This window comes from Camelina sativa, chromosome 13, assembly GCF_030686135.1.
Source record: "Camelina sativa cultivar CO46 ecotype springtype chromosome 13, ASM3068613v1".
Classification (NCBI taxonomy): Eukaryota; Viridiplantae; Streptophyta; class Magnoliopsida; order Brassicales; family Brassicaceae; genus Camelina; species Camelina sativa.
Genome location: NC_141892.1, coordinates 24,164,931 through 24,192,307, shown reverse-complemented (window position 1 = coordinate 24,192,307; position 27,377 = coordinate 24,164,931). Strand labels below are relative to the sequence as shown.

Below are 27,377 nucleotides of genomic sequence, written 5' to 3'. Positions count from 1 at the left end.
TGGAAGAGCTTGGTTGTGCTGAGACAAGAAGCGTCTCAACTGGAACAACAAAGCAAAAGCTCTTGGTAAATGGTGCAGAGGAGAGAAAGATGCCTTAAGACTCTTTCTTGGTGAAGCATCGTTGGGTTATTCTCAGGTTTTGAGAAAGGTCATGGAGACAAGACTGTCTCAGGCTGATAGCAAAGCTATTTTTTTTTGGTGAATGACACGAGAGTGGAAGGAGTTGTATGACACATTCTGGTGATTCATGGTGCATCTCACTCACAACATCTCGAGTACAGTTTTTCTTTGGTAAGATGTTACCTCATTCATTAAAGGATCTGGAAAGATCTTAGGTGGCGTAACAAAAGATTCTTGAGAAGCTGAAGTTGTTAAAAGACAAGCTTAGCGTAGGTTGTTGTGTAACTAAGTGTGAAAGTGAGATGTGAAGAAGATGGTATCTAAAGGAGTGATTCATGGTAGAAGTGTGAATCAAGTGACGTGATTTCAAGGTCATGAAATCAGGTTTTCCTCTAACTTCTTAAAAGGTACAAGAAGCTGCAGCATAGTGAGAAGGATAGAATATCACTCACAAGTCAGAATGCTGCAAACATAAGAAGTAAAGTCAGAGATATAAGCAAGAAGCATATGATAAGAGATAAGCTTTCTATCACTGCTAAAGAAACCGATTGAAGATTGGTGTAAGCTGAAGGTTTATTCTGAAGCATCAGCTGGTTTAGTGATTCTGAAATGATGAGTACAAGTCTGTGACTCAATATCAGAATTAAAACATCAATTTCAAGACTCAAGTTCTGGGAGATTCCGCTGCAGTCACAAGGAGTTAAATCAAGTTTCAGTCTCAGTTTTGGTAAAGTCAGTTCAAGGTGGTGTTCTAACTATCATGTTTCTAGCCCGGTAACTTATGGGTGTTTTATGGCTGTGTGAGTATCAGTAAGGGTATTCTTGGGTCAGTTAAAGGAGGTTGCAGAATGGTGATGGAGCAAATGGTTTTCTGTTCGGTCAAGACAGAAACAGTTATGAAAACTTCAGTGGCTTTTGAGTTTGAATGGGGTTTCTTGTTGCAGGTTTTATCTCTGTTGGTTAGCTGTTAGTTCTTGTGAATGATGAGTCTGCAGGTTGTGGATCATTATAGAACGTGAAGCTACGAGATTGCTATTTTCAGAGGGAGTGCAATGAAGATGATGTTCTTGTTGCTGTCTGAAAATGTTCTGTTAAAGCAGAAGGATTGAAGGAGTAACACTCATATTCATTGCTATTTTAAGAGGGAATGCAATGAACTTGCTCTTGTGAGCTTGAGTGGTTGCTAGGACGCTCTTGTTTAAAGAGTGGAAGCTCTTAAACAGTGTAGCAGCAGCATAGATTCAGGTTTTAAGCAGATTTGTGTTCTGTGAAACGCATGAAGCATTTGTTGGAGTGAATCTGTGAGAAGGAGTTCTTGTCTCAAGTGGAGCATTGGTTACTCTGAGAGTATCATGTATTTTGAATCAGATCTTCAAGCTTCAAGAGAAGTATATGATGGTATGCAATTGGCTATACTATTTTTTTGTGTCGAAAGTCTTCTTAGCCGAGAGGGTGTTAGGCACCGGGAGGGTGTTTGGCATCAAAGGGGGTTAAGTTGCGTGTTTTTTGTTCCTTTGAACAGCGGTACAAGGAAAGTATGGGGTGGTTTTGTGTGGAAAGTACAAGATTTGTTTTGGGGAATTAAAGTATGGTTTGGTGGTGTTTCAGCCTAAGTTGTGGCATTATCAGATTATAGAGTTTGTTCCAAGAAGATGAGACAAGACTGTAGATCAAAGTTCTTAGTGGTTTTCTAATTGCAAATGGATCTGTTGAGATTGGCTGCAGGAAGAAAGAAGCATGTGTCCCATTTGTGGCACACTTTCTGAAGCAAGAAGTCATGGTAACTCATTTTTTGATTCATGAGATCGTGGATCAAAGATGAAGAATGGTCTTAAATCTGATTGGTGAAGCTGGGATTTTAGAGACAAAGTGCATTCAAGGGTTATAGTTTCAGGTGGAGTATTATTGCTACAAGAGAGCAATGCCTATCCTAAAGGATATTTTTTTATTCCTGGTGGAGCTATGTTTGTGGATGTTGTCTCAAGGGTTTAGCAGAAGAGGAAAGAGTTAAAGAGTTGTTAACTCACTGGGTTTTTTCAGATTCATGGAAGTGCAATGTACTAAAAAGAGAACAAGCCAAGAACAGGTGGTTATCAACATGTTCGACGGGTATAATCTGAGAGGATAAGGATTATTCTTACAGAAACAAAGTTGCAGGTTTCTATAAAGGAGCTGCAGGTTTTCTGAAAGTTTCAGAAGACATTAAGTAAACGGAGATGAAGTCATTACAGTTGTTCAGTGAGTTCTCTGAAGAAGAAACTGAAAGAGACAAGTGCAAATTCTCCATAATTTGTCTCAAGGCTGTTCATTTAAAACTGTGGAAGCATTGTATATCAAGCTTGATAAATAACTCATCTCAAGACTGGTGTTGGTAACTGAAAAGGAGTCCTAAAGAGGATGAAAAAAATGCAGAGATTTAAGCTGCATTTAGAAGACAACTATTGTGGATTGGTTAGTTGTCTTGGTTGCATTATGAGAAGTCTACATAAGTGTCTAATCATGGGAAGTCCTTTGCAGGTCAGTGGGTGAATGATCTTAAAGAATTACAAGGTCTTGGCTCAAGACTGCAAATCGAATGATGCAATGGCCAAATTCGTTTTGGTGGATGTTGCAGACAAGAAGAGTACTACGGATTGTTTTTACAGCTTGAAAGAGGCATCATGGGTTCTAAATTTGATGTGAGAGCTGTTGCAAAGACGTGTCTCACGGATATCACAAGGTTTGCTGATAAGAGATATGTTAATGGTTGCTAGTAGTGAGTTTTCAAGCTGCTAGTGTGTTCTGTTTTTAACAAGATGGTTGAGCAGGGGTTCTGTTCTAGTTACAGTTGTTTAAACAGGTTATTGTGGTGAGTCTACAATGGTATAAGCTGTTAGTGAGATTGACTACAAGTTGAATCAAAGTGCTTCAAGTTAGAAGTCAAGATGATTCTGTGTTTCTGCATATTATTCAAGTAATTCAAGGGTTTTGATCTCAATGCGCATGAGTAAATCCTAGAAGCTAGCAAGGGAATCAAGTTCTGCAGATGAATAAAAGGCACATCAATCATTGTAACATGCTTATGGTCTGAACAGAGGCCATGGTGGAGAATATGTGATTGAACGTTTCATATGTGGTGAAGCTTATGGAGTTTTTCTGTTGAGATTAACAAGTTGGAGGTGTTCTTAACTTGTTAATGGATTTTTCTGAGCAGTGACATCAAGTATTCAAGTTTTGAATGCATCAAAGAAGGATCATAAAAGAGTTGAGCTCAATACAAGTGTGTATGAAGCTGGTTTTTCACAACTCTGATGATATGCCGATGTGTTGATGGCTCAGGTTCGTTTAGCGGTGTGAACCGTCACAGCGGAAGTGCATTGTACAGTAAAATGCAGGAAGGATCAAGCAGGTTTAAGGGGTTTAAGCTGCTAAGGATCAAGGCTGAGTATTGATACTCATGAACCGAGATTGGAATCCAAGAAGCTAGAAGAGGTTCTCTCTCAAGTATGTGAAAGTTGTTTCGATCAACAGGTTCTCAGGTGGAGATTGTTGATGTGAGAACATGTTTCTCAAGCAAAAGGCAATTAAAAGTAACCCAAGGTTAACTCTAGTCAACTTGAAGTTTGGTTAAGTTACTTTTGGGACCACAAGAGAGGAGCCTTTGTGTTTTGTCTCTTTGTGCATTAGGGTTGAGGAGGTCTCCAATATAAATTGAAGATGAGGTCGTGAGAGAGTCAATGCAGCCACATGGAGCCGCATTATGTAGCACACAATGTAGCCAGAAGGGTGAGTGAAAACATGTAAAAGCTTTAGCTTTGGGGAGTGTTTTTTCTCATTAGAACATAGGTTGATACAAAGAGTGTTTATGAGTGAGACACTTGTAATTTGTATCTATGTTTCTTCTTCTAGTGGATTCCAAGCAAGAGTCTCGGCGAGATGTAGGTGGTGTCACATTGACACTACTGAACTCGTTAAATGTGTGTGTGCTCCCATCTTCTTCTCTACTCTCTTCTCTAATCTCTCTATGCTCTGTTTTTGCTGCAACAAACAAGAAAGCTTCTCTGTTTTGACTTAAGCAACTTATATCTTGGTGTGTTGGTGTTCATGCTCTTAAAGGAAACGTGTTTTGAGCCTATGAATCCTAACATTATCTCACGGCAGAAGAGATCTTAATTATAATTAGTTTATGATACTTTAATTGGAATTTATCACGAGCTAGATAAGGCTGATACGTTTTTTTAAGAGATGACAAAGAATTATTATCACTTTAATTTTTGTAATTTTTTTGTCCTTTTGTAGAATTATATATAGCATTCGAAATTTGGTCCCAAACTATAAAAATCTCTAAAGTAAATAAAATTTCCAAGAACTCATGGAAGTTTATCGAAGACTGTATGCATAGAGCATGTACTTTTGAATATTAAATGAGAGTAACCAAATATCTTGTTACATTTTCCATTGTTATATAAGTGTTTATTATATAAGAAACGTAAATTTAGATGGCGACGCAATGATATAAATTGCTATTATTTAACTAATTTTTAAGTAGACCAGCTTGGTCAATATGATGGCCTTTTGAGAAACGTATTTTTGGAATATTTAAAAGCCAAAGGGCCAGTGAAAATTTCACCCTTCTTACATGTATCTAGCTAGTATTCTAGTATTAGTGTGTGTGTGTATATATATTATGCAGGCCTTAATGTACACGCATATGAAGTCAAGTAAATATACATTATTTACACTCCTGACGTTGCATGCTATATATGTATGTATAAGCTAAAGCCATACATGGATCATGATACATAATGTATACACAATTAACGCATATATTGGTTTACAAGCATATCTAGGATTTTTTTAAAAAAATCAAACCGAAATGGACTAATTAATACAAGGAACCAAAAATTAATTCTACATGCATGCACCAATTGGTATATAGTGCTATATGATGAGTTTTGCAATGATATCCTTCTTCAACTACAGTATAAGAAGTTAAGAACAAACTCTTCTAATTTCTCTACTCAATGCATCATGCATGCATGCGAATATGAGATGCATACAGAAGTTGTTTTGACTGTTTCCATAATTGGGCAGAAAAGTGTATTACGTTTATAATATGGAGTTTGGTGTGGAAAATTCGTATCAATACATTTTTAAAAATTTCTCATTTGGAAAATGATGGTGTATGAAGTTTCGAGGCTCTTACCTGTAGAGAATATAGATTGGGGTTTCATCACCTAAAAGATCTCAGTGGGTTACACACACATCATCTTGAGTCATTATGACGCTGATCCAGTCAAATCCATGTCGAGTGACAACAGAATTTGCATTGCTACATAAATTCGAATCTAGACTTATAAATTTTCATGTTGAAGGTCAAAACTCCAAAATTTAAAGTATTCGAGTCTACGACACTCGTTTTGAGTAATGTTTACAATTCTTAGCAAGAATAAGTTTAACAATTTGCTGTCTAATTGTCTTAATCGATTAATTTCTGAATTCCTTCAGTTGACCCTTTTTTGTTTTTGTTTTTGTCATTAGAGCTTTGGATAAATTTATATTTATGTAAATATGGTCCGTCAGATAATGCCCTGCCGCGGAAGAGCATGCATGGACTGTAATAAGACGTGAGCAGTTTATTATTATATATAGCTCGTTATAACGATTACTAATTTACTACAGAGTACTTGTATATATTTCCATAACATTTATCTATATTTTGTGCCCCACTTTTATTTTGGGTTAATACTACTGAGCTAGCTTGTCATATTTAATAAGGGTCTATATATGACTCAATCCACACCACACACTTGAATCGGTTGCTTCTTTGTCAAGAAACTGATTTACGTTTATGCAGATTAACTCTTCGATCCTCTGTTTTTCTACTTGTATCTTTTCAACTTTTTTTTTGGTTTAAGTATCTTTTCAACTTGTAAAGTCGATTTGAATGATAACTTGACTTAGTAAATCTAATTTAAGAAAAAGTGTTCTTAGCTAAACAAATCTAATATAAGGACTCTAAAAATATTTTCAACCGTTGTAAAAAAATCCTTACGAAACATAAGAATAACAGCTAAAGTCCAACGTAATATAGCATAACCTTCAGGAGAATTTAAGTGTTTTGAATAATATTAACAGCAGTGATAATAATAGTCAAAGATTTCAATCATTCGAAAGTTTCTAATAATAAACCAAAAGGGTTAGAGATCGAGATAGAGAGAGAGAGACAGATACGGATACAATCCTTCTAGGATTTCTCAGACTGATTTTGTTTCCGATTTTTTCTTCCACTCTTTTTTTTTTTTTTTTAAGGGTTGAAAGAACAAAAAAAAAACACATTTCTTTCTTTCTTTCTCCTGAAAAAATATTCATTAAGAAAGAGATAGGATTCTCTTTCTAATGGATTCTACTGATTCAATCCTTTTTCTTAGTTGATAAATCGATTTTTTTTTTTTTTCGATTTCAAAACTCGCAATGTCAAGCGGGAGGCTTTGCGGCTTCACGCCGATAACCTTCTGTCGAAAGATCACAAAGTTGCAGGTTTTGTTTTCTGTCTTTAATATAAACATCATTTGTTCTTTTTTTACGTTTACTTTGTGTTTGTATTTTGACACTTATTTTATTAAAACTTTTAAAAGCACTTTCTATACATTAGATGTTTTTAACTGACTTTTGTATGCATTTGTGTTAATTAATTTGCCTCAAATATGTTAAGCTTTACAATGTTTTTTTTATTATAGGTCGCTCGAGGGCTAGCTCTAAAAAGGCTTATCAAAGGAAAACACGAATTTAGACGCACAGCAACATCAAAGAACAATGTTGATCAGAAAAAGAATAATAAAGAGATCAAACGCACAGCTTCTTCACAAATATCTTCTGTTGCAGAAGCTTCTCCAAAGAGTTTGCATTCTACAAAACATGTTTCTTCTCCCCGTGGCGCGGCATCGCCTCTGTCGGTAAAGAATGCAAAGAATCAAGTGAATACACCGAAAAATAACAATTCGGATGGTTCTTCGCCGAAATGTATGGCAAATTTCATCTTGATGGTGGAACTAAGGAAGAACATCTTTGCTTTTAGAGATATGATTGATTTACCTTCTCTTGATGGTTCTCTATCTGTCACTGAGGTCAGTAACCACAAATAAACCTTTTCTTTTAACACATTTTTGTCCATTTTATATGCTAAAACCTTCATGTCTTTTTTTTTGTTTTTGTTGTTGAGTGTTACAGATTATAACACAAACAATGAAGGATTTACAAAAGCTTTCTCCTGAGATTGTAACTATTAATCAATCTTTTGTAATGGAAGGAGCTGACATGGATAAGGTACACACATATATGATTTTAACAGATTTTGAGTTACGTAAAAAAACATCCAATAAACAACAACAAATAAAAATAGCAATTTCTTGAGTTAGTGTCATTTGTTTACTTGATGAGTCTTGTTAATCCCAGAAATGCCCCAAAAACAGATGTTGATTTTCTTCTATGAAGATCTCAGAGCTATTGGGGATTCTTGGATTATGGATAGTGACTGGATTTATCGATCCAAGTACAAAAACAGTGGTGTTGGCAAGAATAAGTCTGATCGTCTAGGTTTGTTTACTAAAACACTTTATTTAGTTGAGAGTTTTGGTGTAAACATATAGACTAAGTTATTTTTTTGAATGTTTGCACAGTGGAGCATGTATTAGCAGCTCTTGATGGACTAATCAAGACGACAAGAGAAAGGTTCGGTATGATGGATCATGAATCTGAAGGAAGAAAGAGTTTTACACCAAAGGGTGTTTCATCGGAAGCAAGAAGAAGCTTTACAAGATCTGCTTCTTATTCAGAAAGTAACAACTCTTTTTACCCGTCTCCATTAACACCAAGATCAGTACTTCCGGGGACAATGCTAATGTCTAGTAACTCAACATCTCCAAGTCTTTGGAACTTGAGAGCTCAAGCTTTGGATAGGTTAAGCCCTGTTGATTTGAAGCGGTTTGCTATGCAGATCTTGTCACAAAGAGATTCAGAGAGTGTTAATGATATGAAGATTAGTATCGAAGAAGAAAACGAAGAGAGTGATACATCATTAGTAGAAAAAGAAGAGGAAGAAGAAGAGGAAGAAGAAGAAGATAATGATTCCTCTGTTTTCGAAACAGAGAAGCATGATATTGAAACAGAGGATCATAGGGAAGGATCTGGACCAGATCATGAGACTGAAGCAGAGAATGAGATTGAAGAACATAACCTCATCGATGGTTCTGACACAGAGCCTGAGATTGAAACAGAGCATCATCTTGTAGGTTTTGAAACAGAGGACCATAGTGAAACCACAACTTCAGAGAGTAACTCAATAGACTATTCTCAAAAAGAAGAAGAATCAGTGCCTCGATCGCCTCCACCTCCGCCACTTCCATCACCGCAATCGCCGTCACCGATGGCTTCAATGTTAAACAACAAATCTACTCTTCTCTCACAACCACCACCCCCACCTCCATCACCACAGTCTGAACTCAAAGCTCCGGCTCCTCCACCGCCACCACCTACGTCAAAATCATCTGAAAGTGGAGCTTTTTGTCAATTTCCGAGACAACAATCAATGCCGGCACCTCCAGCACCACCAGGTATCGTAAGATCTTTGCGTTCTAAGAAAGCAACTAGCAAATTGAGAAGATCAGCACAAATAGCAAATCTGTATTGGGTTCTCAAAGGGAAGCTTGAAGGCCGAGGTGTTGAAGGGAAAACAGGAAAAGCAAGTAAAGGGCAAAAGAATGTTCCAGAGAAATCTCCTGTTAAAGGTGCACGATCAGGAATGGCCGATGCACTTGCAGAGATGACAAAGAGGTAAAATGACTTGACTCACAATTCATGTCTATACGTTTGAGTTTAACTAACTCTTTCATTTGTGTCACAGGTCGAGTTATTTCCAGCAAATCGAAGAAGATGTTCAGAAATACGCTAAATCAATCGAAGAACTGAAATCTTCAATACAAAGTTTCCAGACAAAAGACATGAAAGAATTGCTTGAATTTCATAGCAAAGTGGAATCTGTTCTTGAGAAACTAACTGATGAAACTCAAGTATGTTTTCTCCTTGTGTTATTTTTTGAATCGGCTCACCGTTTCTAGCTGAGATGCAAAAAATTCGTTTGATTGTTTAGGTTCTTGCGAGGTTTGAAGGCTTCCCTGAAAAGAAACTAGAAGCAATAAGAACAGCAGGTGCCTTGTACAAGAAGTTAGATGGGATTTTAGTTGAGCTCAAGAACTGGAAGATTGAACCTCCATTAAACGATCTTCTAGACAAGATAGAACGTTACTTCAACAAATTTAAAGGAGAGATTGAAACGGTTGAGCGAACAAAAGACGAAGACGCTAAAATGTTTCAGAGATACAACATTAACATCGATTTCGAAGTTCTTGTTCAAGTCAAAGAAACTATGGTTGATGTTTCATCAAATTGTATGGAGTTAGCACTAAAGGTATATATAATTGTATATACATAAATCAAGAAATTGATTCTTGAGGATGATTGATTGACGCTTTATGTTTTCTAGGAGAGGAGAGAAGCAAACGAGGAAGCAAAGAATAGTGAAGAAAGCAAGATGAATAATATGAAGGCAGAGAGAGCTAAGAGGATGTGGAGGGCATTTCAGTTTGCTTTCAAAGTTTATACATTTGCAGGAGGTCACGATGAACGAGCAGATTGTTTAACAAGACAACTTGCACATGAGATTCAGACAGATCCTGACCAAACCGATTCATCGAACATGTCTTGAAAACCAAAGAAAAAAAAAAGCTTCATCAATCATCATTTGTTTTACTCTTTGAAACCAAGAAGAGATTGATGCGTGAAGATGATTACAATTGTACATTTTTGTGTGTCTCTAGTTTTGATTTGGACCAATGCAAAGAGACAAGAATCAGATTTCTTTCATTTCATATATAGACATATAATTACATGACAAAGAAGCAATCAAGCAAAGATCTTAAGAAACGAAAAAGTCAACGTAGAGGTCATCATAGAGAAGACAAGTTTCAAAAGAATCCACCAAAGTCAACGACATACTCTTCTTCATGAACATTATCTTCCATGATCTTGTCGTTAACTCTATGATCCTCTCTTTCTGTATCTTCTTCGATCATATCAATGTCTTCTTCTTTTTCTTGTAGAGGTTCCTGAGAGAAGGCTATTCTCTTTACTTCTCTTTCATTATCTTTCTTAATAATCGTATCTGTCAAATATCAAAAATCATTGTGATCGATCTTTTTAGAGTCAGTTTTGGTAGACGAAGCACAACACTAAACTAGAGTATTGGTTTTGTAATAGAACAACTTACTTATCTTTCTCTTGCCTAGAGAAGTATCTTCGTCATCTTCTTCGGACTGAAAATGGTTTTGGACCTCTTCTTTGTTTACTTCCATAGGTGAAGAGCTTGAGAGTTCATAGGAAAGCATAACGATCTTGTCTTTTGACATTTCGAGACGAACATATCTCTTTACACAAAAAAACAAAAGCCTAGTGGATAATGATGTCCTATAACGAACTCTGGTTATGAAGTGTATTATTTAAAGGACTTTCAAATTACTAGAATATCCCCGGTGTAGCTCTATTCAATGTGAATGTGTGATGGACCTTGATGTGTTAGACAATTTCAGGTGTTTGGAACATCTATGTATGTAGACTTCTATGTATGGTTTAAAAGGATGACTTTTGAATCAGTGAGTAGAAATTCTAAAAATTTTGATTTAATCACTAGAACAGTTTCTATGGAGTCAACGAGAACCATAGAAGAAAGGCAGTAATGTTTACATACACCTGCACGAGAGTCAAGAGGAAGACCTTTAAGAATCAGAGGCATGGTTACAAGTGTAGTTGATGGCTAAAGGAGGTGTAAAATCGATATACGCATATATATATGCTTGGGCCAAGTCGTTTTTTGGTGGAGTGTTCAGCATCCTATTTTAAGGTTTTGGGGGGCATTATGAGGGCATTTCCAACAATGCATTCATTTTGAGAAAATAAGGGGTTTGATGGTGAATTACTTCCAATCCAATGATACATCCTCAAATTTCTTTTTAAAAGTTTTTTTTATTTACATTATAATACACAATCTTATCAATAATTTGAGGGGCTGTTGGAGTTGTTCTGAGTGCAATTACTAGAAAAACCCTTAGAAAACAAAATTCTAAAAGTTGATTATCCAAGAAGAGTCGAACACGTTACATCAACGGCAAATAAAGGCGAACATAAGCACTATATCACCACAACATTTCCTGATGATGATGCCCTCTAAATGATTAATCGCGTGTAAAGTCCTCGCTTTACTCGCTTCTCTGTCGAATTATGAACAAGCCATGGTTTTCTTGGAGAAAAGGTGGAAGCTTTGATTCTGAAGGAACTGCATAAAGTTTGGAGCTTTGTCAAAGAAACATAAAAAAGAAGGAAGCTTCGAGCTAAATTAAGAAAGTTCTAAAGCTTTGTCAAAAAAAAAAAAAAAAGGTGACACCCTGTCCCTATGAAGCTCGGAAGACGGAGGCATCGCGAACGGGAGGATAGAGAAGAATCGGGACTAGTATAAAGTAGGAGGATGTTGTGAGATCTGCAATTAAAAGCAACAGAAGAAGAAGATCGTTGGTGTTCTTGGTCAAAGACACCAGAGTTGGAGGATGGAAGATTCATGCTGAAAGAGAAAGACCGAATCGGTGGAGGTGATTTCTGGTCTGTGAAATCGGAAACCACTCCCCTCCAATGGCACAAGAGCCTGCCACAAAGCAAGTTTGGTACAAAGAACCTGTTTGTGGATTTGTTATAACCATTGAAGGGAGAACACTAGGTCATAGATGTTGTTGTTAAGAATCTGTGGTTTATAAAGTAGCGTGAGGATGGTGTATGGTCACGGTTAAAGATGGATTCAGGGTTCATGAGAGGCATGAGACAACTTTCTCTGGCTTAATTCTATGAAATGGGAATCGGTTCAAATCTTGAAAGACAAATTGTTTGATTCCCTGCCAGTACAAGGTATATATTTTTTGCGATAATCTGTACAGTTGTTTCTGTTCTTGATCTGCATAGTAAGAGGATTCTGAGTCCTGATAGGACACACGTTTGTATGTTGACCTCTAACAAGGATAATTGCAAGTTTTAGTACTGGGTTTCTCAGTTGTTGTTTTTTGTTTGGGTTAATCTGGTTTTATAAGGTTGGATACAATGAAGGTTCAAGACTGTTAGATTGATGGTTGTTGTATGTTCATTGATTCTTGGAAATAGGGGACGCCCTAATAGTTAAGAAATCTATGAGCTCATGTGTATTGGTATATCAGCTAAGGGTTAAGATTCAAAGAAAATTGAGTTGCAGGTGAAGCATTCAGAGACGTGATCCATCATGTTTACTGTTGGAGACAAGACATGTTTTGGGCAGTGTGGAATTTAAGATTGGTTAACATTTGCGGTTTTGGTTGCAGGATCAGTCTCAGTCTCGATGTTAAATGTTAAAGATTCTTGCGAGTCAAATAAACTCATGTTTTAATAATCAAGGCAGATCATTAATGGAGCTTGTAGCAGCAAAGATAATATCCATATAAACTGGATCAAGGGTTCTTTGTGTTTGTTCCTGGTTATTTTGAGGTGCTTATGTGCTGGAACAGTTGGACTTATGTTGGAGCAACAAGCAAGTGTTTTCTCAATGATGGACAGACAGTCATAGGTTCATTAAGTAGGGAAGAACTAAAGTGACATCAGAGCCAATACGGAGGCTTTTGACGCATTTGATTCATGTGTGAATAACATACCCCCGCTTGCTAGAACATGATACTTATGTGGGAACAACATGATTTTGTAAGTGGCTGACTTAACAACCCAAGGTTTTTGTATGGCCCCTTTGTGGTGTAGATCAGTAAAAAGTCAACTTTGTGTACTAGAGTTCTAGCACAATCTGGTTATCCCTAAGCAAAATTTATGTACTTGGCTCTTACACTGAATTGTAACCCCATAAGAAGAAACCGATTAGCAAATTGGTGATTTAACCAATCGATACCTCATGTCTTCTATGCTCTAACTGTGATCGAAAGCAGGGATCATTTATGAGTTCATGGATCGGTGTTCATAGTAATTGGTTTACAATAAAGAAAGAGATTACAGAGTAGATCGTAGACAGGAGAACTTAAAAAGAGTATTATTACAAAACAAACGACAAACAAGCTACCGAACAATGACCTGCGTAATAGATGTGTTCTGCTATCCTCTCAGAAGAACTTGAGCACCTCCTGACAAAGTTGATCAGAAAATTTCAGTTGCACATATATGGTTCCATGTCTAATTTATTAGAGTACAAGAGAAGAGGTGTATAAGTTAAAGGATCTCTTTGTAAATACATTAACCCTAGGTTCTCTCTGTTTACTATATATATGCTTGTAGCCACTCTGTTTTGATATATACGATACACACATTCCTTATATAATTAAATTGCAATCTACACTATCATAAGATTCATAACCTAAAATACCTGACATAATGCAATTTTATCCATTCTTATAATCACCAGAGACGATTCCCTGCAATAATTTATACTATCAAAACTGTGACAAACAAATCAACAACATTATAACTGAGTTTGATAAATACCTCGACTTAGTTTGATAAGTACCTCTACAGAAAACGTCGACTTCTATGCTGCAAGAAGAATTTGGACCAGTATGATGCACGGATCATACCAACGAGGAGTTTAAGATGCATCGCTATGAAGGAAATCCCGATGAAGAGAGCCAAACACACTAAAGTACCACCCCTCCAAGCAATCTTTGAATGGTGCATAACTATCACGGCGCCACAAAAGGCTATGACCATTGCTACTATAGAGACGAACAGCATGAAAAGTCCCAACATCAGGCTCGAAGGAAGCATCATCCGGAATTCGTTAGAAGAGTTCCTGGATGTCAATATTGACATGAAGAGTATTATGGCTAGTGATGAGCAGATGAATGCCACAGCAGATGCACCGTAAAATGTCTGAAACCATTTGCTATCCGCTAAAATAGGATATCCATCTTTGTTGAATCCACTAGGGACAGTTATAGAAGCAGCAAACACTAAAGTAGCAATCAGAGTTGCAACAATCATGCACGTAGTTGATGTCCCTTTTAGCCACTTCTCTCCTTCTTTCCGCAGAGCCTGATGCTCCTCTGTGAATATGACATCTGGTGTATTATGCACACTAGTATTGCTTTCTATGCATCTAGGGGGTACCATCTTTTTCACGGCCTTAAACACACACACACAAAAGCTGTTTTCAGAGAGTCTAATTAGAAAGAAGGGCAAAAAACTGAGGAACGAAGAAGTAAAAGTACCTCAAACCAAAGCAGCTCGCGCTGCATCTGAAAAGCTGCTCCGGATACTACTTGAAGCCGATCATATGGAGGTAGCCTTGCCGTAAGATGCAATATGTTGCAACCTGTGTTATCAACTAAGTCTAGAATTCTACTCTTTGCAGGACCTAGGTCGAAGATCAAACCAAATACGCCCTCATGACGGTTTTCCGCAGCTACGTGGAATATGCTTTGGTTCTTCTCATTAACAAACCAAATGAGATCTGGGAACTTGGAGATGATAATAGCTAGAAACTCTGCGTTCCCAACACTTGCAGCGTCAAAAAGCATAATTTTTGGCTGTGTAAATGAAGTGAAGGTGCCATGTTGATTCACAAAATGGTTCCATAGATTTTCTATCAGTTCCCCAGCTGAGGATGACATTCTTTCTCCACGGAAGAAATTGGACAACACTAGAAAAGGGAGTTTGATTTAAAGTAGTAAAGAAGAAGAAGAAGAAAAAAAAAACTGACGACAGAGATTGTATGGATCAATCAACTTACTGCGGTTAGGCGAGAGAGCATAAGGCTTTAAAGCCATCAAGTGCAAAGCTGTATAGCCGTTGGAATCTTGAGAGGCAGCTACTGTGCTCGTTCTATCCAACAGCCTCACAGCAAAATCTGAACATAAATGTGGATCATTATTAAAAATGAGTAATTAAGTAATCAAAAGCAACTAATATATAGAGAAGTGAAGCTGATAGCTATATATAGAGTGTTTAAGCCAAATGCTGATTGCTATATATAGAGTAATAGATTGGACCATAATGAAAAAAGAAGAGGATTTACGTACCAAAGAAATCTGAATATATGAGATTATGAAAGAGCTTTGTCAACATCTCATTGTTAATGATATTGAAGTTTGTTCTCTCGAAGAGAAGTGAAGCTGTCTCCTTGTGCCCAAACATGATTGCAGTCAACAGTGGAAGCTCTCCCTCATTTCCAGGTATCTGTGCAAGACTAGGGTTCCTGTCAATCATCATCTCAACAATCTCTGTAGCCCCTGACTGAGCTGCAGAATAGAGTGCTGTGAAACCGAATCTGTTTCGAAGAGCCAAATCATTATTCTGCAGCTTCTTCAAAAGTTCTCTGACAAATGCTACTTGATTCATTGAAGATGCTACATGTAGAGGAGCATCAAAATCAACAGTAATGGCTGTGCGAACTATCTCGTTGCAACCATTTAATTATTGTGCTGGCTGCGTTCCAATCCCCTCTCATTGCAGCGGACTCATTGGAGCACATGTATAGAGAAACTCTGTCAAATTCACAAGTAAATGAAGTTACATTATTAGAGACAAATTTGTCGAAACTCTTTCCTAATCTGTCAAAATTGAACAAGCTTAGATAAAAAAACACCCTAGACATATACATACTATTGCTAACATTATCAGTGCCTAGTATAACTAAATAGGTCATAAGGTTCGACAATTGATTGATATATGGTCGGTTCCACATATATAGTTTGAAAGAGCCATATATTCAATCGATTTGCAAAATAGTATGATCAGTATCTAAGCAAACTTAAAAACTAAACTGCTATCATCGTAACCATTTTGATCGATTTGTAAAACAGTATCAAGCAAACTTGAAATGCTATCATCCTAACCTAATCTGTCACAAAGCTTGGATTGGTACACTATGTACCTTCGTTATCGGGGTATAAGCTACGACTACGAGCTGTTCGAGTTTCGTCAGGTTCTTGAGACTCTATCTCTCGGTTCGCCGATGTAGAAGCAGAGAGATTCGCCATGGTTTCCGTCGCGCCGTCAGCGCAAATGTAGGGTCGTCTGTCAGCGGAAATTTAGGGTCCGTACGTGTTGACAAAATCTAAAGGGTCGCAATCATTGGTAATCATTTAATGGGCTCAAAGATTCAGGTGCCCACCAATATAGTGTGTTTTTATTAGGGCTGGGCATTCGGGTAAACCGTTCGGGTTTGAGTATTACCCATTCGGGTTCGGGTAAACGAGTTTAGAAAAATAGAACCCATTGGGTATTTTTAGATGTATGGGTTCGGTTCGGTTTGGGTACTATCGGGTTTGGGTCGGTTTGGGTTACAAATTTTAGAACCCGATTAGTACCCGAACTACCGGGTACCCGAATAAATATAATTAAATTTAGTTAAATTTTGACTTACATAACAAAATATTTTAGATATTTTGATTATTTTTGATATTTAGGTATAAAACTAAATGAAATATTCAAAATTATAATCATAATTTTGGGGTAATTGCATTATATTAATGATAAATATTATAAATATGTTTATCTGTTCGGGTTTAATGGGTACCCAAACGGGTACTGGATATTACCCAACCGTAACCCGAACCTACGAGTATTAGAAAATAGAACCCAATAGGGTTTTATAGGCAAACTCGTACCTAACCCGAACCCGATTTTTCGGGTTGGGTTTTGGGTTAGGTATTCGGGTACGGTTTTTATGCCCAGGCCTAGTTTTTATCAAAAAAAAAGAAAGATTCAGTAGGCCCCCAGGATTTGTATTTTATCCCACATTGGTAAACTACTAACGCCAACTTAATTTATTTTTTCCCCTATGTGTAAGGGTCGGGGATTTTTCAATATTTTTTTTCAATTTTTTTTCTTTTAATGTTAAATACTCCTGACATTTTAACCAAATCTGAAACCCAAACTCGAATCCGTTCGAAATAGGCAGTTCGGTTCGGATTCAGATAGTACTAAATACCCGATCGGATTTAGTTTTTTTGAAATTCGGATATCCGAACTAACCCGAAATAAATACAAAAATGCATCTAAGTGGGGTTGAACCCAATATCTTAGGTATTTACAAGTTTATCATAAACCATTTTGCCACCTTAGTTTTATGTCATAGTATGAAAACGTTAATTATTTATATATATATATATATATATATAATTATGTATTCTAAAATTGATTTATTTTTTTCTTTTTCAATCAACAGAACTCATAATTGTTTTATTTTTTTATTACCCAAATCAATTTTAGTAGAAACATGACAAGCAAATCTACAAAAAAACAAATATAGTTTGTGGGGTTTGAAGAGTGAGTGAGGTTGGAAGATAAATATGAATCATATCATATAATTTGCTATAAATATTAGATTTGGTAGGGAATTTGAAGGATTTAATTTTTGAAGTAGTGGTCATGGATAAACAAATCTAGGTTTTTTTTGTTGAAAAAGAGAGATGAAGAAGAAGGAGACAAGAAAAGGAAGATAGAAAGTATTTATTTATCTATTTATTTTTTCAAGACAGATTTTTTTTTTTTTTGACTTCGGGTAACCCGAAATTATCTGAACCCGAAGACACCCGATCTGAACCCGAAGACACCCGATCCGAACCCGACCCGATATTAGAAAATACCCGATCGGGTTTTATATCTCTACATCTGAAAATCCAAAAACCCGAACATCCGAACCCGAATCCGATCGGATACCCGAATGCCCAGGCCTACTCCTTATGTTTTGCATCATTTTAGAGATTTTTTCCAAAAAAAGTGTCTTTCTATATTCTTAATGCATTATTTTATATTTCTAATGCATCTTTTATATTATATTTCTTAGTTTCTTTAACAAAATATATATATATATATATATATATATATATATTTCATAATTTTACCTTTAATCTATGACTAAATTAATCCATTAAACATTTCTTAAATAAAGGCATATATGTATATTTTATTGTTTTTTAAATTTATGTGAAATGAGTTAAAATAACACTTTTTGTACAATAGAGGAAGTAGTATATGGAGAAAAGATCCCACATCTGATAAATATGAAGGGACTTAAGTAATATATAAAGGGTTAGGGCCTCTACACTCATTGCCAATTGGTTTTGAGTTAGTTGCCAATAACAAACCCTAATTTTACATAGTATATTACTTTACTAGATAACGAGGAAGGGTTCCGCGCTACAGCATGGGGGAATATTTTTGGTTAATTGATATGTTAAACATTACATGGTGTGATATTTTGATCCTAACTAATCATATTGTATTTTATGTGGGAAAATTTAGTAGTGTTATGATTTTGTAGGAAATAGTAGGGACAATTCGAATGTAGTAACTGGTAATGTAATATGTTTTTTATGTTTTGTCCTCACTCGCATAGTTCCGACAATCACTTCCTGGAAGGTCACCTATCCTGAAACTACTCCAGCATAAGCACACTTAACTGTAGAGTTCTCTCAGGACATTTGACCGAAAATATAAGTGTACTTTGGTGACATAGGTGGCCAAGGCAATTTTTTTAGCCTCTCCGCAAACCAATTTTTTTAGTATGGTCCGACATGTACTGGTCTCCGAGTTCACGCTTGGTAACTTAGAGTTGCACCAAAACTTCAACACTTTTTTGGCAAATTGCCTATGGATTTCTTCGTGTGATTGACCGGCTAGCTCACCGAGGTGTATGGTGTGACACTCGGTTTAAAAGATGTGACTCTGCGATCAAGACATTTATTCACGCCCTCTTTGAGTGTCCACGCTTGCGTAGGATTTGGGATTTGTCTCCGGTTCCAATAGTATCAGTCGGTTTCCTTTATGCTTCGGCGTATTCAAACTTGGATTTTATTTTCTGGAAGGGATCGCCTCAGCCGAGAGAACCAGACACACAATTTCAGTTACCATGGATTTTTTTGTCGCTCTCAAAATATAGGAATAAAAAGTTTTTCAAGGTATAAAGGTAGCCAATAAATGTTCTAAATCAGGATTTATGTGATAAGTTATTATGGGAGGAGGCACAATCTTTCTCAGAGGATTCTTCCTTTGGTCCTTTTAGCAGTCCGAGATCATTTACCTTGTTGTCAGATAGATAGCTCTTGGAAGGCAACAAATTTAGATGCTGGCTTAGGCTGGCGGTGTTTTAGCGGTGAGGATAAGACTTTGTTATTGGAAGCAAGATGTCTTCGATGAAGCCCTTCCAGCTCCATTCGGAGTTAGAAGCATTGATATGAGCCATGGAAAATATCCTTTTGTTGGACTTGTTTTTCAAAGTTTGGAGACGGATTGTGCTCAGCTAGTCTCGATTGTTCAGACTCATGAAGATTGGCCGGCGATTTTCAACCTGTTGAATGAATTCAACTTGCTCCTAGATTCTTTTCCACTCTTCACCCTGTTTAAGATCCCACATGCATAAAATTTGAAGGCAAATTGCTTCACTCGATCTTCGAAAACACTAATCTCTGAAACTTCATTTGTAAATTCTTTTTCTCCGGTTTGGACCACCAATCTTGGAATTCTCTTCTAATTAATGTTTGGTTTGACAAAAAAAAAATCATCATGCATGCAACCACACATTGCATGGGCTAACACCTAGCTATCTTAAAAGCAATAATTTGGTTTCTTTGGTTTAATATTGACAGAGTAGCGAGCGGCTAAGACTAAAAGATTCTTAAATTCTACGGTCATGATTTAAAAGAAGTTAGGCACAGAATTGCTGAGATTATAACATAAAATTGGGTCAGATTATCGGGTTAATTAAATTAACTCGTGTTTATCTAATTTCAGAACTATTATAATTACGTTTTTTACTTTTTTCACATATTTTTTTATTATTATAGTTACGGTTTTTTTACCTCCTTTACATATTTTTTTTTTGTTTTGTTTTCATTTAGATGTATTTTTCTACAAAACTAATGTTAGTTTTATTAAAAACTTTCCGGTTAATAAGAGGAAAGTACTAAATTTTTAAGAGCAAACATTTGTTCCGATAAAAGTTAAAAAGGCTGATTACGTAGTAAAACTTTAAGGAAAGTTAAATTCAATGACAACTGCCGCCTGCCGGTGAGAAGAATCAAACTCACCACCTCTCTTGTTCTCATACCCACTTTAAACTATTATTAACATGACGACCGCTCCAATAGTCAATCGAATTGGGCCAAAAGCACAAACTTGTATTGCTTGGTTTCAGGGCCCCACTAGTAATTGGACAAAGTGAAACCTTTGGACAGTCTCGGTGGATACTTAAGATATTTCTTTTAGATGTGATTCCAATGCTCGCAAGGACGACAAATTATCTTTTCTGCCAAATTTTAAAAGTAAGGCTTTCACAGAAAATAAATTAACCATCATACTACAGGAAAAATATATCCTAATTAATTACTTACCTAAGCATTAACAGAATGTCGCATTGGAGAGTGCATAAAAATTTCGGCCCTTCATTGCATCTGTTTAGCCTCTCAAAAAGCACGGCATATGTTGGCCTGAGGGCGTGTCCAAGACTCCAGCGAATACGATTCAAAGGGCCATCGAGATCCGGTGTAGATGTTTCTGTCCGGCTAATGATTTTGAGTTTGACGTACTGATCAATGAGTTCTCGGACATGAATCCTGTCGATGTAATACTCTTTGGCCAAGATAAGCAATAGCTTCTTACGATCTTCGCATGAGAGACTCAAGTAGGCCTACGCATATGCAGGAAAACTCATCAACCCCGAGTATATATCCGTACACACTCACTACACACATGACACATATTCCTTGTAAATATGAACAAACACACGAATGTACAAAATCTTATCCTTACCACTCTGAATTCATCGAGAACGGTGTCCAACATATTGGTTCTACTCATTGAAATAGCCAAATGCATCTTCTCACGCACTTCATCAAAGTCGCCACTTTTGGATAACCCTCTTTATCAATTTAAAAAGATATGAATTACAACTTTATCATCAGTATCGAGATGGAATTATCAAAATGCATTACCCTTTGTCGCCAATAGTAATAGGAAGATGAATAACGTGCGATGGCTGAAAATTCGAGCTCATTACTATATAACAAGAACAACACATACGTTTCAAAAATTACGGTAATTACTAACTAAATTCAAACCAGAGATATAGTCACGTAAAAAACATACGTTCTATTGGGTTCGTATGCCTAAACGTTCAATATAATTTGAAGGGGGAAAAAACACACGACGGGTGCCTATTACGACATAATGTTCACAAGAATCTTATGCTTGCTCAATACTTTTACGTTGGCCAATCCACACCAGGAAAAACAAAAGAATAATAAAATAAAACAAATACAGAGCATATGAGTTACTGCTCACTGCTCGTAAGAAATAGTATGCTGGGTTTTTATGCTCACTGCTCGTAAGAATATAAATAATGAAATTTGCTAATTATCATCCGTGTTTTACTAAGTCACAAAATAATTTATTTATGAAAGCCAAAATCTTTGTTGCCTATTTTTAGGATATTGTTCATTCTCATAATACCTGATTTAACGCTAAGAAAACGGATCGAGATGCGTAAGTGCCCATATTGCGGCAACTGTCATTTACACATCTTCTATTTGTTAAAGTAGGAATATTATAGGAGGATTTTTTTGTGAACACCGAGTCGCACAACAAGAAAAATTGTCCACATCCGCTAATTAGCTACAAACATGTTGTGACTATGTAATTTTGTACAACAAATAAGACACAATCTTGAAAGTGCAAAATCCTTAACTATTTTGTGTCTAATTTGTGGCCATGGATACAAAACCACAAACATTTCTTGTTATTATTTGTGGCACGTTAGTTACATATAGCCACAAATTTTTTCTTAACTATATAACCACGACATAGTCAAGCATATCTTCTGGCAAAAGATAATTACAACCGAAATCCCCTATAAGATAAAATGGAAGTACACAACTTTTTTTTGTATACTATATAATTTTTATAAGTTGGTTACAAAATATGTTATAGATTAAATATAGATTGGTTACAAAAAAGGTTATAGATTAATTGGTCAATTTGTGGGCTATATTAATACACTTAAGAATATATTTTAAAGAATCATCTTAAATAGAATATTCCAATGATTTATACAATTTCCAAAATAAATTTTTTAGTATTCCATGTATTGTTACAAAATATATATTATTAGCATAAAAAAGAATAAAATATTGGCAATATATTACATTTAATCGTGATTTCTGAGATCTTATTGTGCAGTTAAAAATAAAATTCTACCTAAGCACGAGTCATATTAAAACACTTTTACCAAACATGTTCAAAAATTAAAATAAAAACAAACAACAATCATAACCATTTCTCAAACATAAAATTACAAAATTAACAATATAAAATTTACAAAATAGGCGTTTTTTTCAAGCCATCATATTTAGCATATGATTTTATTGCATAATGTTTTATCCAAAAAAACTTTTAAAAACAATCATATAAATTATATTTTATTCTAAAATTATAATATAAATAAAAGAAATTTAAACCCCTCTTCAAGCACGGTCCAATCTATTTTGTAAATATTTGTTGATATAGCCATGGAACTATCCTCACTATATCTGGCAAATGCTTTACTCATGATTTGGAATGAATCCAGTACCTCTTATCATTAACTATGAAAAGAATCATAGTATGAATCGTGCTTTACTCATGGTTTCATCGAAGACAAATCAAACTAAAAATTTTGAAATCTTCCAAGAAAAAAAAACAAGTGTTTGGTGTTAATCCAACAAAGAGACGAAATGAGTTTGACATTCATGGTTCATATTAAGTTTGATTATATGATTAAATAACTGTAGAGCATAACCACATGTCCAAATTATACGTTTGTTTTCACATTTCCGTGTAATTAAATGGGTTCTGGGCCTTCTGGACACATTTTCGTTCTCATCACATGATCACTAGCTAATCAGTCGCCAACAAAAGTAAATAGGTATACTCAAATTCAAAACAAGTACGTAGAAATAGAAATGAAATACAAACAACAATTAAAGTGTAAGATCAGAGAAAGGAGATGAATATTTAATTTCTGTGTATATATCTTTGGGTATCAATACCAATATATATTGTTACAGACGCGTAGCTAGCAAGACGTAATAATTACAGAGATTTGGAGAGAATATACAGTGAAGGATATGGTAACAAATAAAACTCTAAGGTCGTGATATATATGATTGCAGGGACAATAATATCCCATTATAAAGGAACACATACCAACAACAAATTCAAAACTATGCCAAGTGGGAAAGTAGACGGAGAGGATGGCAGTATACGCAACCACGCCTCAAACCAATACGTACTGGAAATATACGAAACCACGTTCTCCGGTATCACCTAAACCAGAAAAACTACTTGGATTGGGAAGATCGAACTACCTAAAACAAGCCAAGGGGCCCAATACATAGAGAACCACAAACAGAGGATGGTGCGGAAACAAACAACGACACCGAAGTTGAAGCTAAAACAGAGGAGATATATAGGAGAACCGTGATAATCCGGACGGAGGTGAAACGTCCAAGGAGCTATCATTTTACGATTGTTGAGATGAGATTGAAAACTGAGCAGCAAACAACCACAAACTGAGGCGAAGGGGAACCAAACAGAGACATGTACTACTTAACCTTTTTGAATAGAGCACTGTGTTCAAGCGCCAAAAAAAAAACAAAGAAGAGAACCTCTTTCAAGGAAACCCATACCGCCAATTCCTTGACCACGAGCAAAAACTCCTAAGTATTAGGGATACAATATCCCACATTGGAAGTTGAGTAGGATCTTGATATATCATAGTTTTTATGGTTTTTAACCATGATATAATGAATCTTTTAGAGTCTTTTGATTTGTTATCTAGGATGTTTTTGAGTCTTTACATGTTTTCTATGATTTTAGCATGGATGGAGCAAAGTGGAGCAATTTGAATAGTTTTGGAGCATTTAATCAGAAGAAACGAACTTGGAGTCTGATCAGAGTTAGAGCATCGATCAACACTGCTTCAGCATCGGTCGACACCGTGTTTTGTCTACGAGAGAATCCAAGTTTTGGATGTTTTACTATTGTACCCAAAGTTTTCCATATTTGCAACACAAGTCCCTAACGTGTTTTAGGATATATAAATAGTATTTTTAGGTTTTACAAACCCTTAAGTTTTATTCTAGCAAGTTATTTTCTAGCAGTTTTTGAGAGAGAGATATTGAGAGCTTTTGGGAGAGAAAGAGATTTTGAACTGCTTTGTAGAGAAGAATTCTTGAACTCTCTTCTTACTTTTTAATATCTATTGCTTATTATTCAGAATGATGTCTTGTTCTTTATTAAACATGTCTGAGTAGTTTGCTAGTTAGGTTTAGGTTTTTTCACAGGGTTTTTATGATTTATTAGATCTGTGATTTTTAGGGTTCTTAATCTTTTATGATCTTCATCTTTGGTTGTTCTTAACAATAATTCTTGATTGATTATCTAGAATTATTATCTTAGGGAAATTAATTGATATGAGAATATAATTGTTTTCCTGATTAAAACCATTGATGAACAAAATTACTTTTTACGAAGAGATTTGAATTGGTGATTTTGTGAACTTTTCTAAACCTGTTTTTAAAAGTTGATTTTTAACCTAGAATTTTACAAAGAGATTTGGATTTTCTGATTTTAAATATAGATAATAATTGCAGTGAGAACTGAATTATTTTACCAAAACTGTTTAGAGTTCTAGATCTGATTTTTATTGCATGAACCCTAATTAATTTATTGATTTAATATTTCATAATTACCCGAGAAATTCCCTAGACCTAACCTTTTGATTTTCTGAATTTACAACCTCTAATTTAAATATTTTGCAGTGTCTTCTTTTGTTTTTAATACAACTTAATCTGTTTAGCGTAATATCAAAAACTCTATAATTTATTGTGTTTGATCTTGAGTCTCTGTGGATTCGACTCCTAAGTACTACATTGATCTCTTGTTTGAGAGAGTAGCTCTAGGGTTAATTTGAGCATATTAGATATTAAGTGGTATATATAAGATATGGGTATCTCCATTCATTGTCAATTAGTTTTGAGTTGGAAGCCCACAATCTAATATGGTATCAGAGCCCGGTCCGCACATACTCAACCCAATCCACAATCGGCCAGGCCCAATAGTAGGCCCACTGATTCATGTTCGAACATACTGAGATTGATGCTTAGAAGAACCATCATCTCGAGGGGGCATATTAGGGATATAATATCCCACATTGGAAATTGAGTATGATCTTAAGTGGTATATATAAATAAGATATGGGCCTCTTCATTCATTACCAATTGGTTTTGAGTTGGAAGCCCACAATCTAACACTAAGTCCTAACCACAAAAAATAAATACCTAAAAACCGCAACAATAACGAAGCCACTCCGCAGTCTCTACCAACACCGCCACGAGACAACCGCAACGAAGCATCCCAGATTTAGTTCACTGTCTTATGCAATCTATAGAGATGGCACACCGTAGGAAGCAACACTGCAACTTTAGAAGAAACCACCTAAACACAGAACACGACGAAACCCAATATGAAGCCAAATATATGCATGAATAAATAAATACGCACATGAATCCCCATATTGTATTGCTTCATGCTATGAATATGATAACATGTAAATAAATTACTTACATTATAGTTGATGAAACACGAAAGTTACTTTTTATTTTATTTTACGTACGTTACTTGATTTGTGACCGCTCCGCTCCGACTACATCCTAGGTAGTTTGTTTAGATAATATTTTTGCTCTGTTTTGAGTTATTTAAAAAAAGATTAATAAGCTGTGAATATTTTTGCTCTGTTTGGAGAAGTGAAAAATTTCACTTGTGATTCATGTTTCCACTGATCATGTGACATCAATTCTTGATCATCCCATCTCGAAACTCATTAAAACCAATCTCCTATAAATAATTATACGATTAATTAAGATTATTTGTGTGTGCTTTATATAGTGTTTGAAGATATATGTTGTAAACATATCTTCTTTGTTAACTAAAACAAACACTACATGCATGCAATCGTCAAATGCATAGGTATAATTAATGGTGTCTAACTTCATTCATAATAGATTCATAATAGAAGATATCTCGTACTTAAAGCACATGTAAACATTTTCTAAAAAAACTAGGATTTAACCTGTGGTATACCAATAGACAATTATTTAATTTTATTTATAATGATGTTTGATTTTAGCGGTATTTAATTTAGTAATAAAATTATATATTTTTAATTTTTATATTTTTTATATTTAGTGATACAATTATTCTTAAAGTATTATAATTTTATCATGAAAAACACTAAAATTATGAATTATAACTGTTTGTATAATGTATATTTAATCAAAATAATTAACTGTTTTATTTATTTAAAATAATACTATTTGTTTGATATATAATTATTTAATTTAATTGATTGTTTATTTTTCAGTGTATATAGTTTAATGATTGATTTTCTATTTTTTTTTCCAAAATATAGAAAAGAAATTTGCTATTAATAAGGAATTTAAGTAGAATTAATTAGTTTCTATAAAAAAAATTGATTTTGTCAATTTACCATATTTTACTTATTCCTTTTAGTGCAATTTTGTAGGGACTAAAATTTTAAATAAGCGAAATTAAAAGGATAGAACCCAAAATGTACTTCAAAAATGTATTTATAGATTTTATTTTCAGTTTAGGAAATTTATTAATGTTAATATAATTATTGAGATTGTAAACTTTTGTTATAGAAAATTTGTGGTATATCATTTAAATTTAAGAGATTCTAGCATCCATAAAAATAGTTTTGGAGATTTAATGAGTTAAAAATTTAATGGGTAGAGTTGTTTTTGGAAAAATCGGAATGTAGAGATGTTGTTAAGATTTTATGGCAATAAATGTAACAATTGTTGGTCAGTTTAAGAAAGTTTAGTATTTGAGTTTCTCTGCAATATTATTTATGGAATTTCTTTAGGGGTTATTGTTGTAAAATAAAAAATTAAATAATTAAAACTTAAAGGGCATAAACCAAAATGTACTTCAAAAATGTTAATATAGATTATAATATAATAATAAAAATTATTTTTATATTTCTTTAAAAAAATTATTTTGTTTGAGATAATAATTTTTTAATTGTTCTATAAATCTATATATGTCTTCTTTAATACTAATTATTTTAGAATATTATAGTATTTTATTTTTGATGT

The 27,377-nt window shown here is 35.0% G+C and overlaps 4 protein-coding genes and 1 long non-coding RNA gene across 10 annotated transcripts; 2 read left to right on the top strand and 3 right to left on the bottom strand.

Moving 5' to 3' along the window:
* Positions 1–6,232: 6,232 nt before the first annotated feature.
* LOC104737363 (uncharacterized protein At4g04980-like) lies at positions 6,233–10,052 on the top strand. Of its 2 annotated transcripts, none has more exons than XM_087480042.1 (8): positions 6,233–6,639; positions 6,840–7,226; positions 7,330–7,425; positions 7,572–7,695; positions 7,779–8,931; positions 9,002–9,167; positions 9,248–9,565; positions 9,641–10,052. In XM_087480042.1, the coding sequence occupies exons 1-8, from the start codon at positions 6,574–6,576 to the stop codon at positions 9,860–9,862; spliced, it is 2,532 nt and encodes an 843-aa protein (XP_087336168.1). In that variant the 5' UTR covers positions 6,233–6,573; the 3' UTR covers positions 9,863–10,052. The 2 variants fall into 2 exon arrangements, with proteins under 2 accessions (XP_087336168.1, XP_087336169.1); XM_087480043.1 differs by having other exon boundaries at positions 6,314–6,639; positions 7,555–7,695.
* LOC104737364 (uncharacterized) lies at positions 9,997–10,619 on the bottom strand. Its single transcript, XM_010457531.3, has 2 exons — positions 10,424–10,619; positions 9,997–10,318 (listed from the first exon to the last, which is right to left on the bottom strand). The coding sequence occupies exons 1-2, from the start codon at positions 10,560–10,562 to the stop codon at positions 10,122–10,124; spliced, it is 336 nt and encodes a 111-aa protein (XP_010455833.1). The 5' UTR covers positions 10,563–10,619; the 3' UTR covers positions 9,997–10,121.
* A 621-nt stretch (positions 10,620–11,240) lies between these two features.
* On the top strand, positions 11,241–13,113 carry LOC104737362 (uncharacterized). The gene is made up of 2 exons (XR_759722.3): positions 11,241–12,105; positions 12,549–13,113. It is a non-coding gene; the product is annotated as an uncharacterized LOC104737362 (long non-coding RNA).
* A 31-nt stretch (positions 13,114–13,144) lies between these two features.
* On the bottom strand, positions 13,145–16,315 carry LOC104737361 (uncharacterized). 2 transcript variants are annotated; one of them, XM_087480039.1, is made up of 7 exons: positions 16,094–16,315; positions 15,240–15,704; positions 14,951–15,067; positions 14,430–14,860; positions 13,708–14,343; positions 13,589–13,637; positions 13,145–13,349 (listed from the first exon to the last, which is right to left on the bottom strand). In XM_087480039.1, the coding sequence occupies exons 2-5, from the start codon at positions 15,556–15,558 to the stop codon at positions 13,732–13,734; spliced, it is 1,479 nt and encodes a 492-aa protein (XP_087336165.1). In that variant the 5' UTR covers positions 15,559–15,704; positions 16,094–16,315; the 3' UTR covers positions 13,145–13,349; positions 13,589–13,637; positions 13,708–13,731. The 2 variants fall into 2 exon arrangements, with proteins under 2 accessions (XP_087336165.1, XP_010455831.1); XM_010457529.3 differs by having other exon boundaries at positions 13,730–14,343.
* Positions 16,316–20,068: 3,753 nt separating this feature from the next.
* On the bottom strand, positions 20,069–21,528 carry LOC104737360 (uncharacterized). 4 transcript variants are annotated; one of them, XM_010457527.3, is made up of 5 exons: positions 21,310–21,528; positions 21,156–21,219; positions 20,974–21,082; positions 20,556–20,851; positions 20,069–20,470 (listed from the first exon to the last, which is right to left on the bottom strand). In XM_010457527.3, the coding sequence occupies exons 2-5, from the start codon at positions 21,215–21,217 to the stop codon at positions 20,413–20,415; spliced, it is 525 nt and encodes a 174-aa protein (XP_010455829.1). In that variant the 5' UTR covers positions 21,218–21,219; positions 21,310–21,528; the 3' UTR covers positions 20,069–20,412. The 4 variants fall into 4 exon arrangements, with proteins under 4 accessions (XP_010455829.1, XP_087339026.1, XP_010455828.1 ...); XM_087482900.1 differs by having other exon boundaries at positions 21,156–21,199; XM_010457526.3 differs by having other exon boundaries at positions 21,156–21,528.
* Positions 21,529–27,377: the final 5,849 nt, after the last annotated feature.

Bases quoted from the DNA above. Each gene is read 5' to 3' on its own strand.
- LOC104737363 (XM_087480042.1), top strand. From the start codon at position 6,574: ATGTCAAGCGGGAGGCTTTGCGGCTTCACGCCGATAACCTTCTGTCGA. The intron at 6,640-6,839 runs GTTTTGTTTTCT...TTTTTATTATAG, and splicing joins GAAAGATCACAAAGTTGCAG to GTCGCTCGAGGGCTAGCTCT. The intron at 9,566-9,640 runs GTATATATAATT...TATGTTTTCTAG, and splicing joins GTATGGAGTTAGCACTAAAG to GAGAGGAGAGAAGCAAACGA.
- LOC104737364 (XM_010457531.3), bottom strand. From the start codon at position 10,562: ATGTCAAAAGACAAGATCGTTATGCTTTCCTATGAACTCTCAAGCTCT. The intron at 10,319-10,423 runs GTAAGTTGTTCT...GATATTTGACAG, and splicing joins TCTAGGCAAGAGAAAGATAA to ATACGATTATTAAGAAAGAT.
- LOC104737361 (XM_087480039.1), bottom strand. From the start codon at position 15,558: ATGAATCAAGTAGCATTTGTCAGAGAACTTTTGAAGAAGCTGCAGAAT. The intron at 14,861-14,950 runs GTAAGTTGATTG...TCCCTTTTCTAG, and splicing joins TGCTCTCTCGCCTAACCGCA to TGTTGTCCAATTTCTTCCGT. The intron at 14,344-14,429 runs GTACTTTTACTT...TGTGTGTTTAAG, and splicing joins GCGAGCTGCTTTGGTTTGAG to GCCGTGAAAAAGATGGTACC.
- LOC104737360 (XM_010457526.3), bottom strand. From the start codon at position 21,241: ATGTGTTGTTCTTGTTATATAGTAATGAGCTCGAATTTTCAGCCATCG. The intron at 21,083-21,155 runs GTAATGCATTTT...AAATTGATAAAG, and splicing joins ATTACTATTGGCGACAAAGG to AGGGTTATCCAAAAGTGGCG. The intron at 20,471-20,555 runs GTAAGTAATTAA...AAAATTTGGCAG, and splicing joins GACATTCTGTTAATGCTTAG to AAAAGATAATTTGTCGTCCT.